The sequence below is a fragment of the Loxodonta africana genome, chromosome 3 (assembly GCF_030014295.1).
Source record: "Loxodonta africana isolate mLoxAfr1 chromosome 3, mLoxAfr1.hap2, whole genome shotgun sequence".
Classification (NCBI taxonomy): Eukaryota; Metazoa; Chordata; class Mammalia; order Proboscidea; family Elephantidae; genus Loxodonta; species Loxodonta africana.
This window is the reverse complement of record NC_087344.1, coordinates 55,645,949-55,661,085: the sequence shown is the minus strand read 5'-3', so window position 1 is coordinate 55,661,085 and position 15,137 is coordinate 55,645,949. Positions and strand designations below refer to the sequence as shown.

The window sequence follows — 15,137 nt, the reverse complement described above, 5'->3', positions numbered from 1 at the left end:
GAATGCACCTCGCGTGCAGTGACCACCCGTCTGTCAGCACAGGCTTGTGTGTTGCTGTGATGATGAACAGGTTTCAGCAGTGCTTCTTGACTAAGAGAGACTAGGAAGAAAGGCCTGGTGATCTACTTCTGAAAATCAGTCAATGGATGACAATGGAACATTGTCTAACCCACAATCAATATAGGGATGGCGCAGGAGTAGATGGAGCTGCCATGGGTCGGTGACCTGAGAGCAGCTAACACAAACAACAATAACAATTTTTATTCCATCCTTGAAGGCCAGCCCCAAGGCCAAGGAGGGCAGGACACCCAGAGCTCTCTGCCCTCTCCAGGGGCCAGTCCTGGCTTCTTCATTTATTTGGTCCTGGCCTTCCTAATTCTGTGTGTGCTGGGGTGGGGAGGGGGGAGTAGTAACCTATATACCAACAAAATAGTGCCATCCCTGACTCTCCCCACATCCCTGAGAGCAGCACTTCCCCTTCCAAGCATGCTTTGTTTTTGGTACCTGCCTGGATCAGTGTGTATTTCTGTGCATTAGACCTGCTTATACTTCTTTTTCCTGTCAGACTGTGAGTTCCTTAAGGGTGGAGACTGTTTCTTACGCATCTTTCACTCTGCAGTATTTGGCATATAAAAGATGTTGTTGTTGCTGTTAGGTGCAGTTGAGTCATTCCTACTCATAGCGGCCCCATGTGGCAAAGTAGAACTGCCACATACGGTTTTCTAGGCTGTAATCTTTATGGGAGCAGACAGCCTGGTCTTTCTCCCGTGGAGCTTCTGAGTGGGTTCAAACTGCCAACCTTTCAGTTAGCAGCCGAGCACTTAACCATTGTACCACCAGGGCTCCTTATATAAAAGTAAATAAAGGTGGGCAGCCCTCAGCTATAGGCGGATGAGGGAAAAGAAAACAAACAGAATTAGATAGACCTGGTTCTAATTCCAGCTCTGTCACATATTAGCTGTGTGACTTAGGGTGAGTGACTTAACCTTTCTGAGTTTCGATTTCCTTTTTCTGTAAAGTGAGAGCAATAATACTTACCTTTCGGCTTGGATAAGTGAAGACTAAATGTATTCATATATGTCAAGCACCTTAGTATAGTACATGGCAAAGAGCCAATAATAAGTAGTAGCTATGATTAGTTTATAACGAATCCCTGGGTGGCACATATAGTTAAGTGCTTGACTACTAACCAAAACGTTGGTGGTTCGAATCCACTCAGAGGTGCCTCAGAAGACAAGCCTGGTGATTCTGCTTCTGAAAGGTCACAGCCTTGAAAACCCTATGCAGCAGTTCTACTCTGCACACATGGGGTCACCATGAGTCAGAATCGACTCCATGTGACAGCAACTAACAATGACAACATGATTATTTCTCTTTTAAATGGGTCCTGTCTCCAGACAATAGTGGGAGTTAAGGGGACTGTACTCTGGTCTGAGCCTTGCTGAAGTCCTAGAGCAGGTTCCTTAACCTCTCTGAAGCCCAGCGCCTTCATCTGTAAGAATGACGAGATACCTACCTGTCTTAGTTATCTAATGCTGCTGCAGCAGAAATATCACAAGTGGGCAGCTTTAAAGAGCAGAAATTTATTTTCTCACAGTTCAGGAGGCTAGAAGTCTGAATTCAGGGCGTGGCTCTAGGGGAAGGATCGTCTTAGCCGATCTCAGCTTCTGTAGCCTCGGCATTCCTCCAGAGCTTGGGGATCACCACGTGCCCTCCGTCTCCCCGGTTTGTGCTTGCTTCTGTGTCTGATCTGCCTTTTTTTATAACTCAGAAGTAATTGGGTTTAGGACTCACTCTGCACTGACAGGAACTCATTAACATGAAAAAGAAAACCCTATTCCCAAACAGGATTACATCCACCAGTACAGGGGTTAGGATTCCAACACATATTTTTGGGGTGTACACAGTTTGATCCAAAACACCACCTCACAGTTGTTGAACACTATTAAAAAAAAAAAAACTATATAGAAAAATGCACACAAAAGTATTTGACACATAGTAGGTCCTCTAAGAAACATTTGTTATACTGTTTATACAAATCCATGCCTACCCTATATACTTTGGAATGTCTCAGTCTCGACCATGGGGGTGGATGGCACCCTGTGCTCAGGTTGACAGCTGAGTCAAAGCCAGACTCCCGAAATGGCAATTGGCAGTGAGGCCCAGCCCAGGGGGCTCCCACCTGGAGAACGCGGTGGGAGAGGCCTCAGAACTCAGCTGTCTACACCAAAGGGTACACAGTTCCAAGACGCCCGTTTACTCTCCCAGTGGAAAGTATCTAGGTCTTTCTATAAAGACAAATCACCCTGTCTCTCCCAAGAGCTGCGAGCAATGATAGAGATAAGAGCGAAATGCGCTCTTCTGAGTCAGGATGTTCCGGGAACTTTATAATTAGAAAAGTCACTCAGAACAGCATGAAACCTTGAGAAGGCTAACGGGAAGCAGCCCAGACTTGGCTGGAATTTTAAAGAGTCCCACAGGAAAGGAAAGAAGGGATGTGGTGTTTGGAGCCTAAGAAGGACAAAGTGGGGGTAGGAAGAGGCTCTGGCCCAGGCTGGGGTGAGACCCTCTATCTATTCCATAAAAGACATGATGCTTGAGTGTAATCTGGCAAAGCCATCTCTGTCCAGCCCCTGTAGGGTTGGGGCCCTGTGTGGTAGGTATTTTCAGGTCTGTAAGAACATCACATCTTCACGAAGTCCTTTAGGGAGCTGTCCCCTTGAGTGCTGATGGGAACCGAGGGTCTCCCAGGTGGCAGGTGTTCTCCAGCCATCACTGGATCTTCTGCAGGTCCTCAGGCCCAAAGGAGGCAGGCAGCAGCTCCTTGACTGTCCTGACAATGTATGTGCCGTCAGGCTTGGTCATGTAGACAGCCCAGTCGGTACCGAACTGGAAGAGAGGCAGAACAACTGTGAGGTAGGCAGTGTGGCCCAGGGTTAGGGCTGGCCTGGGCTTGAGCTGGGCCCTACCACTTACTGTCTAAAGTCCCCATTGGTGCCTCAGTTTTCCCATCTTTAAAATGGGGATGACAATAATTGTACCTGGCTCATGGGGCTTGGGGGAGGATTGAATGAAAGAATGCATGTTAAGCAGTTAGCCCTGTTCTTGGTACATTATCAACAGGCAACCAATGCTCTGAGCTGTGATTAAGGGACTCACCCAAGACTTTCTAAGAACAATATCTAACCCCTGGAGCCAGACCTCCCCTGCTATGACAAATCTCAATGTCTGCTTCCTTGCAGCATCTTGTTTACCACACACAACCAGGAGAACCTGTCTGCCTGCTACATTGTTGTGTGCTATTGAGCGGATTCCCATCCTATAGGACAGGGTAGAACTGCCGCACAGGGTTTCCTAGGCTGCAATCTTTACAGGAGCAGATTGCCAGGTCTTTTCTCCCTCGGAGTGACTGATGGGTTCGAACTGCCGACCTTTCAGTTAGCAGCCAAGTGTTTAACCATCACACCCCCAAGGCTCCTCCTGCTACATTACTCTTCAGGGTTGCACATGTGTTACTTCATTATCCACTCTTGGAGGAAGGTGCTAACATTACTATTATCCCCATTTTACTGATGAGGAAACTGAGGCTGAGCAGGGTAAAGTCAGAGAAGCAGAAGTTTTAGCGCAAATCTGTCTCCCAATCTTTCTCCTTACACTACCAGGGCTTCTACTTGCTGGCCGTGTGACCTTGGGCCAGGGATTAAACTCTGTGGGGCTCATGTCTTCATCTGAGAAACGGTTCTCGAGAGGGGAGAATGTACCAGGCAGGAATGTTCTAGTTGGTGAGTTAAATCAGCTATGGCATAATGGGATGAGTCCTGGAGTTGGAGTCAACACACCCAGGCTTTACCTGGCCAAGTGCTGTGAGAATTAGAGACAATGGGGGTGAAGTACCTGTGCACATTGCCTGGCATGTAGTAGGTGCTCAATTCATGGATGCTCAGCTCAAGAATCCAAGTCTTCAGTCGTACAGGGGTATGTAGACATCCTCTCGGGCAGACAGCCAATTGAATTGGGGTGGGGGCAGGGAATAATTGGTTTGGTGTGAAAATCACACCATTGTGGGGTGTCTGAAGCCTGTCCCCTGTTTCCCTTGATCCTGACTGATTATGTTGATTGCTAGTGGCTGCTTAGATTTGCAGCTTGCTGTGCTTCCAAACGGCTGTCTGCATCATCCAGTCATTACCAGGCACAGTCTGTCTTCTGGCTTTTTTAAAGATTAATGCTTTAAAGAAGGAGATTTTTCTGCTTGTCAGGCTCTGCCTGAGGGTTTGGATGGACATTGAGCTGAGCCGAGATTAAGCGCCAGGTCCCTGGCCCCCTTGCCTCATCTCTTATTATATGCATTTTGGTTTCAGTTTCCTCCACCTTCAGCCTTTTTATCCTCCTTGTCTCGTGCGCCAACATCTAATCTATTTGGAGAGAACAGCAGAGAGCAATTAGACCAAGTCATGGCCTGGGGAGCCAGGGACTTGGCGTCCTGCTGTGGCTTCCTTCTGTGACCTGAGACCTGCCACTTTGCTGGGCAGCGATTTCTGCCCCTCTAAAGTGAGGCAGATTCCATGTTGTGAATCCAGTGCCTAAATAGTGGCCTGTTTCAAGTGGATCTGAGAAATGAATTCTGCGAACTGCGCCTGGTTTTGCAGTCCTGGCAGGAAGCAGAGGAAGATGGAAAGGTTAGTCTGTTCCACAGATGCTTGGAAACCCCAAGGCACAAAAATGAATCTGAAACAAACCGCCCAAATACAAACAAATCCAAACGCAGAAGCCCCCATGGACCAAGCAGCCCCCATACAATTCAGTACCATCGTGCTTCCTTCATGGCAGGAAAGAAGTTTGTCTGATTTATAGAACCATAAAGACAGAGAAGCAGCAGGGAGGAATGTGGGCTGGAATGAGTCTGGATTGGGCATGCATGCCACCTTGTCACTAGCTGTTTGCCCTCCGGTACATCATTTCACATCTCTGAGCCTCAGGGTACTCATCTGGAAATGGGGATAACAACAGACACACACTTCCCTCATAAGCTTGGTGTGGGATTAAATGAGATGCTGTGTATAGAGGAGAGTCCCTGGTGGTACAAACAGTTAACACACTTGGCTGCTAACCAAAAGGTTGGAAGTTCAAGTCCACCAAGAGTTGCCTCAGAAGAAAGGACAGGTTGTCTACTTCTGAAATATCAGCCATTGAAAGCCCTATGGCGCACACAGCTCTACTCTGACACACATGGGGTTGCCATGAGTTGGCGGTGACTTGAAAGCAACTGGTTTGGTTTACAGAGATGCTGATGATGTCACGTCAGAGCCCAAGGGCCTGTGGGGTTCTCTGAGCTGGTGGCTTTCATCTTTTGAGACTCTGGAAGACATAGACTTCCTTGAAAATCCATGAAAGCCATGGACATTCTCCACTCCCCTTCTCAAAATGCACACATGCACATAAAAAATGTCTACTGACCCCAGATTAAGAACCTCACGGGGTAATCCACCCCTCCGTTTTTGGAGTTGAAGAAATCCATGCCTTCCATTAACATGATCTTTGTAAAAAGGACATCAGATCCCTTAAGTCCCTTCTTTAAAACATCCAATGGCATATTTTATTCTTTATTCTTGGAATAAAATAGACTCTATCTCATGCCTCTGTGATCTGGCCCCTGCCCATCCCCTGAGTTCCCAGCCTATCACTCCCCCCATGCCACTCACCACACTCGAGCACCTTTGGCCTTCATGCTACTAATCCAACTCACGAAGCATTTGGGCATTAAACTTGCTGGTTCTTCTGCTGGAAATCTTCTCCAGGTCTTTCTGTCTGTCAACCTTCCTCATTATTGAGATCTCTGCTCATATATCATCTTCAAAGAGAGGCCCTTCCTGGCCATCTAAAGCAGAGGTTGGCAAACCTTTTCTACAAAGTGCCAGACAGTAAATATCTTAGGCACTGAAGACCATATAAGGAGCCCTAGTGGTGCAACAGTTAAACACTTGACTACTACCAAAAGGTTGGCTGTTCGAACCCACCAGCCGCTCCATGGGAGAACAGACTTGGCAGTCTGCTCCTGTAACTATTATAGCCTAGGAAACCCTATGGGAGAAGTTCTATCCTGTCATACAAGGTTACTATGAGTCGAGATGACTCAATGGCAAACAACAACAACAGCAGGCCATATGGCCTCTGATGCAACTGGTAATTCTGCTGCTGTAGGGCCGGAGCACAAGAAGCCCTGGTGGTGCAGTGGTTAAAGCACTCAGATGCTGACCGGAAGGTCGGCTGCTCCTCAGGAGAAAGACATGGCAGTCTGCTTCTGTAAACATTTACAGCCTTGAAATCCTATGGGGCAGTTCTACCCAGTCCTGTAGAGTTGCTGTGAGTCGGAATCTACCAGAGGGCAATATTTTTATGGGTAGGGCCACAGCAGCCATAGGCAATATGTAAAATGGGCGTGGCTGTGTTCCAGTAAACTTTTCTTTACAAAAATAAGCAACAGGCTGGATTTGGCCCAAGTGCCACAGTTTGCTGACTCTAGCCTCTGTGGTGCCATTGGTTAATATGCTTGGCTGCTAATCAAGAAAGTTGGAGGCTGGAGTCCACCCAGAGCAGCCTTAGAAGAAAGGCCTGACAATCTCCTACTGGAAAAATTGACAGACATTGAAAACCCTAAGGAGCACAGCTCTACCCTGACATACATGGGGTCTCCATGAGTTGGAGTCAACTTGATGGCAACAGATCCAGCTGAATCTAAACTGTCACCTGCTGCCCCTTGGTCACTCTGGACTCCTTTCCTGCATTTCTTTCTCTATAGCCCTCTCAGAAACTCTACTGTTTATTAATTATCCTCTTTGCTTATTGTCTGTCTCTTGAACTAGACTATAAGCTCTGGGAGGGCAGGGCCTTGCCTGTCTTTTTCCCTGCTTTTTCCCAGAGCCAGCTCAGTGCCTGGCACAGAGTAGACACTCACTCAGCAAGTATTTGTTGAATGTAAGAATCACTGCCAGTGATCCATGCAAGCTGAGGAAGAAGGGCTTAGAGGCCTGCTCACCGAGCAAGCACGTCAGCAGCTCTGTCTCCTCCCTAGTGCCCTGGCATTGCTTCCACAGCCTGCGAAAGGAGGGACTCATCGGTTTAGCTTTCAGAAAGGAAAAGAAGCTGCTTACCTCTCTCATGACTTGCCTGCAGGCCCCACACGGTGAGATAAAATCATCTTGCAAGTCACTGGGGAAGCAGAGAATCAAACTCAGATCAGTCACTCCTGAGGCATGAGGACAATTGCTAAGGCTCCTTGGTCCCTGCCCTGCTCCAGAGGTGGTCGCAACATGTCCTAGAGGCTGAGAAGAAGGTGGCAGGGTGGCTTTCCACACTTCCATGAGTCAATAAACCTTTAGTGAGTTCTTAACTGTCATATACAACGGTTAAGGAGGCTTTGTCTCTGGCCTTCAAGAGAGGGCTTAGCCAAGTGGGCAACAGAAAACTAGAAGCGTTATCACAGTGAAGTGTTTATGTATCTATAAAAAAGTAAAACGTTTATTTATTTATTTATTTTCTATAAATAATAAAATGCAATAAGAATCTCCTGTGGAGTAAGAGAGACTATTTTATGGGGGAGGTGGCATTGGGCCTGGTCCTTGGAGGAAGACTGGAGTTCACAAGTCAGCATTTAGTGAGCACCTACTATGCACCAAGCTCTATACCAGGTGCTCAACATACATTATTTTATTTAACTTTCAGTACAACCTGGATTCCAGGATGTCAAGAAGGCCATTTTATGGGTGAAGAAACAGGATCAGTGAGACGATGTAATGGAAGTGCTGTTCTGAAGCCCTGGCTTTTTCTGCAATGTAGGCAGAGGGAAGAGTATGTGCAAAGGCCCTGAGGTATGAAAGAAGAAGACGTGTTGAGAGCCAAAGAGAAAAATGGGCTCCCAGCATCTCAGAAATCCAGAGAAAAGCAGCTGACAGCTAATGAGTTGCCTATGAGAATATAGGCCTCTCCAGGCCGTCCTCCAGCTTACAGTAGGACAAATAGTTGAAAGAAGCAGGAGTTAACCATTGGAACCTCTAACCCTCCTGGTGCACCAGAGTTGAAACCAGTAGCCACCATCACCCTGGCTCCTCTGAACTGCAGTTCTGGAATACCCCAGAGGAGTGCGAGAATGGCTCCTCCATTTGCTAACTACAGTGGCAGCATTAGGGAGGTGCAGACTACACCCCCTGACACTGTCGGAGGGGGTAACATCAAAATGACCCCAGGGTCCAGCAGCAGTGGGTGGGCCAGCACTTCTGGGGAGGAGCCACCAAGGCAGTGGTGTCACTAGGGCTGGTGTCACCCATCACCTAGTATGATAACTCATCACCCCCCATCGCCTGCTAGTCAGGGTGCCAGTGGCTGGACTGCAGCACCTGTCATTAGATGAGGGGGAAGGCCTGTGGGGAGCCACAGGGGGTGAGCTGGGAGCGGCTGGGCCATGCTGCCTATGGGAAGGGGGGTTCCCAGCCAGCCCCGCCCACACTTGGAGGGGGTGACACCAACAATTACTGCACTGGGTGACACCAATCCTAGTGATGCCACTGGCAAAGTTGGTGTGACTTTGACCAAGTCATTTAACCCACCCAAGATTTGATTGTCTGCAGAATGTTAGCAATAACATCATGTACTTTGTCGGAGTGCTAGAGGATAAAATGAGAAAGCGTGCAAAGGTTTTTACAAACTTGGGAATGCTATCCACAGATTGTCATGTTGTTATTGTTAGGTGCTGCCGAGTCAATTCTGACTCATAGCAACCCCATATGACAGAATAGAACCACCCCACAGGATTTTCTTGGCTGTAATCCTTATGGAAGCAGAGGGACAGGTCTTTCTGGGTAGGTAGAGCTGCTGGGTGGGTTCAAACCACCAACCTTTTGCTTAGCAGCTGAGCACTTAACTGTTGCACCACCTAGTAATTACTGAACAGTTATTGATGTTGCAATTTTAGTACTTTATAATAAACAATACAGGTTTATTATATGTGCTTTATGTACTATTTTATAATTAATTAATTTTATTATTTAGAGAAATATGTCATATTTCATAAAGTGGACGATCAGCAGAAACAAGGGAAACCCTAAATGAGATGTGTTGGCACTATAGCCTCGACAACGGGCTCAAACTTACCAAAGATCAAGGAGATGGTCCAGGATGCGGCAACATGTCATTCTGTTGTATATAAGTTGCTGTCTTGACAGTGACTAACAACGATAACATTATATAATAACAAAAAATTGTTTTACTGTTCAATGTGTGCCTAGAATGTGCCAGGCACCCTGAAAAACATTTTTTATGCAATACCTCATTTTAACCAACAAATATTTATTCAGCACCTACTATATGCCAGGCACTGTCATTACTGCTGCGGATAGAACAGTGAACAAAACAGGCAAAAATTAAACCCAGGAGTTTATAGCATAGTGAGGGGAGCCAGGCAACCAACAACCAATCAACCAACCGTGTATCAAATGGAGATAGGGACAGATGATATGAATAAGAATAAAGCAGATAAAGAGGACAGAGAATGATGGGGTGCTATTTTCTTTTATCCTCATGATAACTCCCTTGGATACTTGGGGGTCCAGTCAAAGAATGATTCTTCTCCATGGAATGGTGAGGAACTTTCTGAGCATGTTCCCAGCTTCAGAACAGCCTGTGGGGACATGAGAGGGGCGGGGACCCTTGTCCAGGATGTCAATGAACCAAATCAATCATTTGGATCACCAGGTGACAGGCTTTGCAGCCAGAGGCCTCTTGTAAGCCCTTTGGAGGTTGGACTCTGTGTTATTTTTTACTTCATTCCACAAACGGTGATCAAGAGCTTGCTGTATGCTAGGCTCTGGGACAGTCACAGGGAAGGAGAAACAAAGACCCATTAGAGAGAGTCCTTGCCTCCAGAGCCTTACTGTCTGAAAGGGAAGGTAAAATGAGCATGTAAACGCTGCAACACAGGCCATGGGAGAGGTGCTCCAAGTGAAAGTCAGCCTCCCCCCCATGCCCTGTAAGGCATTGTATGACCTAACCCCTGATGAGCTCACCACTTCCTTTCCCACTCTTGTGTCATGATTGGCCAACCGCCCACTGGATGGACAGCTCCTTGGACAAGGTGGCCTGCATTAGGATTTTCAGGGGTTCAACCATGCATTCCACTGGGAAATTAGGTTAGGCCTAGGGTTCAACTACTAAAGGCACAAGATGGTGCATCCAGGGAGCATGGCTCTGAGAACTGGGAGACAGCCCCATAATAATATGGCTTACACTTACATAGTGCTGCTTTGTGTCAGGCTCTGTGCTAAGACCTTATGTGTAGTAACTCATTTAAAAAACAAACAAACAAAAAACCTGTTGCCGTCAAGTCAATTCTGACTCATAGCGACCCTATAGGACATAGTAGAACTGCCTAACAAGGTTTCCAAGGAAAGGCTGAAGGATTTGAACTGCAGACCTTTTGGTCAGCATTTATAGCACTTAACCACTGTGCCACCAGGACTCCAGTAACTCATTTAATGCCCTAAAAAACATATAAAGTGGGGGCTATCTGGATGGTAAAAATAATTAATGCATTCAGCTGTTAACAGAAAGGTTGGAGGTTTGAGTCCACTCAGAGGCAACTCAGAAGAAAGGCCTGGTGAGTTACTTCTGAAAAACGAGCCATTGAAAACTGTATCCAGTACAATTCTATTCTGACACTCTTGGGGTCACCATGAGTTGAAATCTAGGTACTCTTATTATCCACATGATATAGATCATGAAAGGTGAAGTGACTTGCCCAAAGTCACAGAGCTAGGAAGTGACAGAGGCAGAATTTGAACCCAGAACCTAGGTTCTGGACCACTCTGTCTTTGGTAGTTGTGTGCCTTGCAGAAGTAATGATAATAAGTAAAAAGTTACTTCAATATATTGCATACTCTGTGCCAGAACTGTACAGAAATAATTGTGCTGAGTTCTCACAACAGCCCAATAAGTCAGGTTTTACTCATCTTTATTTCAAAGATGAAAAACCAGGCTCAGAGAGGTTAAGCAACACGTCTGAGGTCACACAGTAAGTTAACTGAAAAAAACCAAACCCACTGCCGTCGAATCAATTCCGACTCATAGTGACCCTATAGGGGTCAAGAAGCAGCTGAGCTCTTAACTACTGCGCCATCAGGGCAGTGGAGCAGAATTTGAAACCAGGTCTCACAAACCCTGGAGCCTGGGCTTTTAACCATTCCTTGACACTCCTGGAAGCTTGGAAGAAAATGCATTCCAGAAAGTGCATCAAAACATCCCCTCCACGCTTCCACTTTCCCTGTCTCCCCTGCCCTTCACCTTCTGCCTTTTCTTGGGTATTTACAGTTTGCTGTGGCTTATACTGATCTTGGGCACACACTGGAGCTGCGGTGATCAGATCTGACAGGCTGGAATCAGCTTTGATGACTGCAGCTGGGACCCCAGTGGGGCAAGCTTAATTCTGTTAGGGAAATCCCATCCTGGGCTCTGCAGATACATGGGCTTCCCTGAGTGGACCTCTCTACCCTTATAGATCGCAAGGCGGCTCTCAGGCTTCACATCGCCCCATGTTAACAAGGCAGTTGGCATTTTCCACTCCTCTAAATCCATGCTCTCAATTTAACAAATCATTAGTGCGATAATGACTGCTTTTCTAGCTTGGGGATGCCGGTACAGGCTGAATACTCGGAGTAGAGCCATTGGATGCTAGAAAAACGCGGGTTTTGTGTAAATAAGGATATTTGCTAATCATCGCTAGCAACACCCAGTAATGTTTACAAGTAGATTATGGTCAAGGGAAAAAGTCTTCCATTTGGAAAATCTGGAGCAGAGCAAGGCCACCGCGCCATTATCCTTTGGTTGACTTTGGCCTCATTTCCCTTGACATATCATTATTTTCTTGGATCTGCTTTGAAATGGAGTTATGTCCCCTCTTTTTATATAGAGTATTAATTCAAATGCCGGTCTCTGCTCACAATGTTCCCAGCGTGGCCCCATTTACTCTTCCTGAAGCAGAAGAGAAGCCAGGACAGACCTGGGTCCCGGGGAGTGTGCTTGACGCTGGGGCCCTTCCCTGTAAGTGCACTCTTGGCTCCAGTGGCTCAGAATCAATCTTCAATAACCTGGACCAACTTGAGGCCAGACCCAGCCCAAGCTTAGCATCTTATAACAGAACTCTGGACTCATTTCTGTCCATGGCCCCATCGGTCTTACTGTAGAACAGCCCCTTATTTTCTGCTGCTGGCATTTCTGTGCCAGGTAAGGCCCTGCAGCTCTGCATGAGGAAGAGAGATTTCATGCACGGTGCATGACCCATGGTGCAGCCAGATGTCCCTCAGACCAACACTGGGTCAGCCATGCAGTCTCATTTCTCATGTCGTTTGCTTGCATCATGAACTTGCTACGGATACCCTCTTTGTAGACAACGAGAAGGTGCACACAAGAGCAAATTATCATCGAATCAGAAGCATAAGGGGGTCTGTCATGGATTGAATTATGCCCCTCCCCCGCCAAAAATGTGTGTATCAGTTTGGCTGGGCCATGATTCCTGGTATGCTGTGATTTTCCTGTATGTTGTAAATCCTGCCTCTGTGATGTTAATGAGGGAGGATGGGTGGCAGCTGTGTTAGTTAGGACTCAGTCTATAAGACTGGATTGTGTCTTGAGGCAACCTCTTGAGATATAAAAGAGAGAAGCAAGCAGAGAGACGGGGGACCTCATACCACCAGGAAAGCAGCACCAGGAGCACAGGACGTCCTCTGGACCTGAGGTCCCTGTGCCTGAGAAGCTTCTCGACCAGGGGAAGATTGAGGACAAGGACCATGCTCCAGAGCCGACAGAGAGAGAAAGCCTTCCTCTGGAGCGGACACCCTGAATTTGGACTTGTAACCTAGGCTGTGAAAGAATAAATTTCTCTTTGTTAAAGTCATCCACTGGTGGTATTCTGTTATAGCAGCGCTAGATGACTAAGACAGGGTCCAGATTAGGAAAGAGTCCATTCAACGAGTTTGACTCCTGAAGCCACTGACTCGGGGTCCAGGGCCAATTTATGAGGGTAAACAAACACATGGGAACCAGGCTATTTAGGGGCATGTAGGGAGAGTTGACTGGGGCTCTTGTTTAGCTGGCACCTTGGCTGGAATCTGAGCAGTCTGAACCAAAATCAGTGTTTTTCTGGCTGCCACCCCACCAGCTTGTCTCTGCATCCTGCCTCTGGCACACAGGTTCCTTGGTGAGTGTCGCGATTGAAGGAGTCAGTGGTGCTGAGCTGCTCATACAGGATGGCAGCGTCAGCTCAGGAGAGCATGGAAAAGCATTTTACCTCCTGGCACAGCATGGCATAGTAGAAAGAGACCTCAAGTGGGACTCTGGAGACTCGGGCTCTTGTCCTGGCTCTGCCACTCAGTGCTGAGAAAGTTCTTCAACCTCTCTGGGCCTCAGTGTCTTTTTATTTTTTTTAAAGGCTTTACATTTTTTTTAATTGTTGTAAAATATATATATAATACAACATTTGCCAATTCAGCATTTTTCACATGGACAGTTTAGCGATCGATATGAATTACATTAATCCTGTTGTGCAACCCTCACTCATAATTGTTGGCAAGTTTTCTGTCACCATAAACAGTAATTCACTGCCTTCCTAATCAATGAGTCTCTCCTTCCCCCTCCCTCCTATCCTTGGTAATCACTAATAAACTTTGGTCTTTATACATTTGCCTATGCTAGTTATTTCCTATAAGTGAGGTCATACAACATTTGTCCTTTTGCGATTGACTTACTTTGCTCAGCACACATTTTCAACATTCATCCATGTTGTAGCCTATATTGGGCCTCAGTTTCTGCCGCTGTAAAATGGGGTTGTGGCAGGGGCTTCTATAGCAGGTGATTTGTAGGTCCCTCCAGCTTTAGGTTTCCGTGCTGCCTTTCTGTTGTATTTTGTAGGGATTCTGTCATACGTTGTGTTGTTATTAGAACATGAACACACCTTCCCTTGTATTAAGGAGGCCTGGTGGCACAATGGTTAAGCGCTTGGCTGGTAACTGAAAGGTCCATGGTTCAAAGCCACCAGCCCTCCATGGGAGAAAGATGTGACAGTCTGCTTCTTGAAGATTACAGCCTAGGAAACCCTACAGGGCAGTTCTACTCTGTCCTATAGGGTCACTATGAGTCAGAATGGACTCCATAGTACACAACAACAACAAGCCCTTATATTAGTTTGCCTTGGTTGTTTCCCTGCTGTGCAGGCTCATCGAGGGCAGAGTCCATTTCTTATTTATCTCCTCATCCTTAGCACTCGGCTCAGGAGCTTACACAGTGCCTGGCATATAGAAAGTGCCCAATAGACATACATTAGATGAATGAATGAGTGAATGACGGGCTCGAACTGGATGTTGGCAGAATAACTGAATGAATCTTGCTGTGACTAGCTTTCCCACTCACCTAGCAATAGCAATTGCCCTGAAATCCTTGTACCCTTCTGAGATGGCCTTCTGGATGGCAGTCCGTTCAGCACAGACGGCCAGCGGGTAGCAGGCATTTTCTACGTTGCACCCTGAGAAGAGAGGAGAGCCCAGTGGTAAGTCCAATGGAACCACTTTCTGCTGCATGTGTTGGGTAAGAGGCTTGCCCCATTCCAGTGTGAGGAGGGCCCTGTTGCTCTGAACAGGTGGGGAAAAGGAGAAGGTAATTTGACCTGAAGCATCAGTAGATTTTTTGGCCCATTGGTGCAATGGTCCTTCCCAATAGCCTCCCACTCTCATCCCTTACCCAATGCCTTCATCTTGAAGCACAGCCTGGGGCAGGGGTAACCTGACAGGGCAGATTAACCTGGCCTCACCACCCTAGCAGAGGTCAAGGCCAAGGCAGATGCTGAGGTTTAGAAGGTGAGCAGAGCCCCAAGGCCTAGATCTAAGAGACAGAAGCTATATGGTGGGGAGTGTGATTCAGAGACTGGGCCTGGGAAAAATTCCTGGTGTTGGCTACCAGCTATCAGGGTTCAGCCAGGGTTCTGTTTAAATTGTGTTACAAAACAAACTGTCAAAACCAGTAAACAAACAAATAAAAACAACTCAAAAACTTTACAAAAGGGGCCTGTGATTGCATAAAAATCTTGAGGCAATCACTAGCCT

The 15,137-nt window shown here is 46.9% G+C and overlaps 1 protein-coding gene across 1 annotated transcript in view; it reads right to left on the bottom strand.

The window, feature by feature from the left end:
• Nucleotides 1–284: 284 nt before the first annotated feature.
• CDA (cytidine deaminase) overlaps nucleotides 285–15,137 on the bottom strand; it is a 30,466-nt gene continuing 15,613 nt past the window's right edge. The window contains exons 2-4 of the mRNA XM_003413426.4: nucleotides 14,449–14,560; nucleotides 7,149–7,206; nucleotides 285–2,889 (exon numbers count right to left, since the gene is read on the bottom strand). Coding sequence (XP_003413474.1) covers nucleotides 2,773–2,889; nucleotides 7,149–7,206; nucleotides 14,449–14,560 — 287 coding nt within the window. The 3' untranslated portion in view covers nucleotides 285–2,772. The remainder of the gene's footprint in view (nucleotides 2,890–7,148; nucleotides 7,207–14,448; nucleotides 14,561–15,137) is intronic.